At 45.6% G+C, this 6000-nt stretch overlaps 1 protein-coding gene across 1 annotated transcript in view; it reads left to right on the top strand.

Moving 5' to 3' along the window:
- LOC135396155 (guanylate cyclase soluble subunit beta-1-like) overlaps positions 1 to 1403 on the top strand; it is a 113660-nt gene extending 112257 nt beyond the window's left edge. Inside the window, exon 13 of the mRNA XM_064627185.1 lies at positions 129 to 1403. Within this exon, the coding sequence (XP_064483255.1) occupies positions 129 to 1027 (899 nt within the window). The 3' untranslated portion in view covers positions 1028 to 1403. The remainder of the gene's footprint in view (positions 1 to 128) is intronic.
- The last annotated feature ends 4597 nt before the right edge of the window (positions 1404 to 6000 follow it).

The raw sequence follows: 6000 nt of genomic DNA on the forward strand, positions 1-6000 counted from the left end.
GCAGATCCTGGTCTCCCAGGCCTCGAACTACAGTGGAGGATCGAGCCGAGGATAGTTTAATAAGAATACAGCCCTCTTAAATTTACAGATGTTCTTGAACATACATTCACTTTTGAACGTTTTCGCAGAACTTTTCACCGACCCTGCCTTATGTGTCATCCAAGTCGAATCAGCGAGCAGTCACGAACCATCGCTAAGCAGTGGAACTCTGTCATCGAGGACGTCACCTTGCGTCGAACAGAGGACTGTCAACAAGACGACTCCGTCAACCGTTGACTCACCGCGGTACGACCAGCCTGATATAGCCAAGGAAGATCTCAATGACCTCCGCAAGAGTGTGGAACGCCTATGCAGCTTCACCGCATCACCGGGGCACGCGGCGGAACCGCGTCTAGTGTGCCACTGGGACAATCCGTCTTCCAACGTCTGTCCGTTCACCGCTCAAGATATGAACAGAAACCTCCAGGAGTACCTCGAGATAGCGATAACAGAGACGTGCGAGTCAAAACATGAAGCAGGCGACGCGAACGTTTCAAGCACGGCTGCTGCAAATGATCCAACGACCACGATTACACTTACCAGTGCCTTATGTAACGTACCGACTACAACGCCGACGGAAGAAACGGCAAAGTCACGCTGTATCAGCGGATGGAGAAAATTAATGCGGAGGCATAAGAGAAGCGATAAAACCAGTAGTCTTAATCTAGATTTGCATTTGACATCCAAGAGGAGGAGTTCCAAGGATGGATTAAGTTTGCCGGCTACGCCGGGGTGTCCCATGCAGAAGGTACTTGCGGAAGTGATGACGACCACGAGCTTCGGTGACAATGCCTTATCGTCGCCGGGTAACAGGACACAAAGTTGTTATTCGTTCAACACGTTGGAAGACAGGCACGTTGCCGCGGTGAAAAAGAAGTCGACGACGCGATTTGGACTGCCTCACTTCAACCTGCACTTCCCCAAAATCGGACACAGTTTATCGAAGAGCAGTATCTTTAGTCGTGTTGCCTTGCCCTCCTCGAGATAGTGTTGAATGTAGTTGCGAGATATTTTATGTAAAGTAATGTACAAGGAACATTGACCCTGATCCCGAGACAAATGTCCTAATTTCAGGTGGAACATCACCTACGTAGGTGGCTTATTTATATTGTTTTATTTATTTGATTTCAGCTGTTTTGAACAACTTCATTACCGTTACTTATTAGTACCTATTTATTTATTTGCTATTTCGTTCATTTTGGTCCAGAGGATCGTTTCTCAAGAAACAACCATTTTATCTCAATGTACAAGACGCCACACAGAAGAAATAACGATAAAAAAATGCATAACTAAGGCGAACTAATTTTTGTAAGAGACTGTACGATGTGTATAGTGGACACTTTCCAGTACATGTAATGTTTTGCACTGAAAATGTACATAACCTCGTCTACATTGTACATTGCCTGAGAAGTATCCTTTTTATAATCACATATATACCGAGATGATAACACTCAAAATAAAGATGCATACCTTGTGTTATCGCCTGTCTTGCGATTTGCACGCTAATACCCAGTGCTTTATTTGCAGTTTGAAATAGGGTCTAACATTATTCTCATAAGCCTATTTACGGTTTACTATAAGGGTAAGTGCACCTTCAAACTATGCCTAGTTGACTTGTGCCTCGAAAGAGGACTTACATCACGGCACACAGGTGGTGCTGCAGCATGCTCACCTCATTTTTAACATACATCTACCTCTATAACATTGACACGCGTTGAAGAAAACAAACCCGTGAACTTTCTGCCATATATCTAACATGCACAAAAGAAGAGGAAAGGCACAGCATTAGGGCAAAGAATGCAGGGGAAACCAGCACTGGAAATGTACGGGGAGAGAAAGAACCACATTGCGAGAGAAGGACTATTTGACAACTCGCACGAAAGCGCCCTGCTGTTTGAGGCACGAACGGTCGTATGCGAACTAAGTCACACTATGCGAAATTTCAACAGGGTGTCCATGCAATGTGTGACTGGTGTACGGGGAGGGGGGGGGGAGACAGTCGAACAGCCGAACATGTGATTCTACACTACAAAAAGGTCTTGAGTTACACCCAAATGAGGGCACTGAGCTATGGAGAGCGTTGGGTTTCGCAAATGAAGGTGGGGACATAGATGAGGAGGATGTCGGGAGAGCTAAAACACACCTTAACCAGCCGGGGATTGGGAGGGCAAAAACAGGATAGACTCATAGTAATTGACTTGTTTTTACTAGGTGGCGCAACGCCACCACCCGTTACAAAGGGAAAGCCAATATCCACTAACGTTCTCCTGCTGAGCGTTGAGTTGGGTGCGGTGATTTGAAACTGAAGCAGAAACAGAAAAGGAAAGAAAAAAAAAAGCGACTTTCGATCGAGATAGGTTGTCAGACTCAGAAATGCTTTTGACTGCACATCTGTATTGATTTTTAGTTTTATTTCAACAGACTAACTTTCGCAGAAACAAAAAAGTAGAAGAAATTTCGGACAAATGCCATTCAGCCTGCAAAGTTTGAGGTCAATGAGACCCGTCTTGTATTCTTGTACCCGTCTATGATCCAAATCTGGTGACGCTTGCTAAATTCACCCTCCGCCCTTTGTGACGCGACACAGCCTGTTGAACCTTCCCGCGGCGTCTTCTCGACATCTAATTTCCAATACTCTCCGCTGTGAGGCGCAGCGTGCTTGTAAAGTAATATTGACTTTTGTAGCCCTTTTGATCCCAAAGGCTGAACAAAGGCGCCATCTCATATCTGACCCTGAAACTGAGGCTCACCACATCCACCGTACTTTCAAACGTTAGTACAACGGTGCCGCCTACTCCCGCTCTTTAACTGAGCTGTGAATCTTCCTTTAAAAAGTTACAAAGTTATCCGAACACGGCCCCTCGAACCCTCACGCATATGACTACCCGAACTGCTTCAAGTGCAACGAAAATGTGATGATAAAAAACTAAAATGTGGAAAGCAGAAGAAACTCAATAGCACACGCCTTGTACACGATCCTAAATAGACCGTCTCCACAGCACAACTCACTATAAAGTTTGCAAGTGCCGAAAAAGCACTGTCGCTGGGTTCCCAAACGCCACATTCACGATATCAAAATTTTTAGTTGCCCAAATGGTAGATGGGAGATCTCAATTTAACCCTTTTCGGGTACGTATATTGTGCGAAGTATAACGATATGTCTCGTATTCTCCACTGTTCTACATACTGAACAATCTACAGCGTCAGCCCTCTCACCATTAAGCAAAAACCATCGGACATACGGGACGTTGATGTGGATCTGGCAAAAGAACGTCTCTCTTGTACACCTCTACTATAGTTCCTGAAGACATCTGTCGTTAAGGTTTCGGATAGTCGTATAAGCCGTATACGGTAATTGAATATGTCCTGACCACGAGACGATCGACTTCTTTCACGAGAGCGCAATAGCACTCTTGAGGTCATCCAACATGAGAGCTGTGTTTCCATGTCAGGGTCGCTCAGAGTATTAGCCAGCCTAATAGTACTCTGCATCTGCAAGACATGTTCGTGGAAGTTTCGCTGCCTCGAAGTCCTCTGTATATGACTCACGATGATTCCTGACATGGCTATGGCGGAGCTCACGAGCCACTTCCTTCTCTGTGTTGCACATTGACAGAGTTCTCAGTGGGCCGAAGTAGCTTCCTCCGTGCAACCCTCCAGACCGTGAAAAGGCCTGTTCGCACGACCGTGAAAAGGCAAACGTTGAAGCACAGACCTGTTCCTATATTTTTCTATCTACGTCCTTGAACGCCTTTTGCCCTAACCTGCCCGTACGACGCACATCTTGGGCAACCCGTATAGTTGGCCAGACAGAGTCGAACCTCACGTCTGCCCGGCACTTATGCGCCCGCAGACGCTGCACCCGGTGATCAGTACCCGCGTGACCCACAATGATTGGCAATGGTAGACTGTTCACGATCGTAACTGGTGATAGACGAAGCAAGACTGTTTCCGATTACATCGGAATATCGTCCGCTGACATTTGAAAATGGTAGTGCTCATTGGAGCTTCTCACGTATAGGATCCACTTTTTTTTTTTGTTTTTTCTTCTTTTTCTTTCTTTGCTGGGGATAGCAAGCCACCGTAGCGCAACAACAACAATAACAATAAATGAAGGAGAAGTGATGATGACATCGGATGCTTCCCCGTTGTAGCCACAGGATCCTACCCCGCTTCACAGAGGTTAATATGAGAGGATGAATTATAGTGAACGCGAAGCGACGACAGGTCGGAGTTCTGTTTAGAGCCCTTCGAGCAGTCCAGTGGCTTGTATGAAAGCAGAATGGGAGCGGAGAGCCCGGCACTGATGCGCTGGGGAGCTCCATGGACCAAGTACTTTGGACACGTGTACCGGCACTTTCACACGTGTACTGGCCGTAACGCAGGCTAACCTTGCCCTCCTTTTTTTTTTAATAATAAACATATGCCCCCCACTGTTAACACTTTTAATGGACTAGTCTACTTCTGTACCAATTCAAACAACTCAATCCAAACAACCAAACCGTTTGAGGCTTACGTATCTGTGTCGTCCCTAACAGTGGTCTGAGTCCGCCAATTCACGCTGTTTACGTGTTTACTTATGATCAAGGGCGGATCTAGAGATGGGGGGGGGGGGGGGGGAGGGGGGGTCAGGATGTCGTGACCCCCTCCTCAATTTCTGTCTTTACATATGTGTAATAGACCCAAATCGTGTAATTGCCATGCTGGTCAAGGCTGGTCCCCCCTCTCAGAAAAATTCTGGATCCTCCCCTGCTTATGATGCTGGCACACGTGCAACTGACGTTAAAAACATCCCTTCTGGAAAGATTGTACTAACATCACCTGCATCGCCCACATTGTAAAAACTTGCAAAGAAAGAGCGCGAACGAGCTCCAGCCACCCCAATAGAAACATTGTTCGACCTGCGCGCAAATGTTGCCATTGGAAGACTGTGGAAAGGAGCAAGGAACAAAACAACTTGTATGTATTAATTAACACATAAAAGTCATTCTTCACAATACGAAACCAGACAACAATTCATCCACCTGTGTGGCCAAGACAAGTAAGTCCTATCCTATACGATCGTATTCTTCTATGAGCGTCATGATCCACGTTGTAATGCCACGCAGCGCCACAGCGCTGGCAATTACATGTCTACAGGAAAACATCATGGCGAATACCAGGTAAATTGTATCGCTTTTCCTAAATGCAGACATCCCATTTTCTAAGCTCTTGCCAAGATAGACGGAACACCCGACATCAGCTTAATTCCTTTCGCTTTTTCGGTTCCCTTTCTACGCTTCCCCTTGGATATGCGTCTCAAACTCATATCTTGTGAAAGCCTATTCGCTTCACAAGGAAGTGCGTTACGCGAGACGTCATTTAAAAGGGATTAAAAACTCATTTTGAAGCAGGGGACGTGAAGTGCGATGGTGTCCCAAAACGATGTTATTTTTAGTGGGTATTTATTTGGTATTATTTATGGGAGAAATACTGGATTCAAAAAGAACGCTGGAAGAGACAAAAATTACTAAAACTAGTCTCGATCCGTATATGCAAATAAATTTTAATCAAACGCAGTGTTGCGCGAAGTGTAGGCACTCTTCAGTGTTTCCAGTATTTGGAGAAAATGTTCCATTAAGTCCATGACCAAAACCCACGCGACTGGGGAACAAAAAGAGAGGCACGCGTACACAAACCGCGCCCTCTTTTTGTTCCCTTGTCTCGGGGGGTTTTCGTCGTGGATATGTGTCACGAGCTCGCTTGCATTTTATCTATTTTATCATTCTCCTTCTATTATTGTTAGCAAGGAGCACACAAGCGTATCAGGCACAAATCGCAATGGTTACGCAATAATTGTAAAAATAAACGGTCCTCTTTGCTGCGATAGGTCTAGAAAGCCACAGGGTGGGCGTAGTGGAGAAAGCTTTTCTAAAACTTGATACTCACTTACCAAGATGTGGAAAGAAGCCCGAAGAACCA

This window comes from Ornithodoros turicata, chromosome 5 (genome assembly GCF_037126465.1).
Source record: "Ornithodoros turicata isolate Travis chromosome 5, ASM3712646v1, whole genome shotgun sequence".
NCBI classification, from domain to species: domain Eukaryota; kingdom Metazoa; phylum Arthropoda; class Arachnida; order Ixodida; family Argasidae; genus Ornithodoros; species Ornithodoros turicata.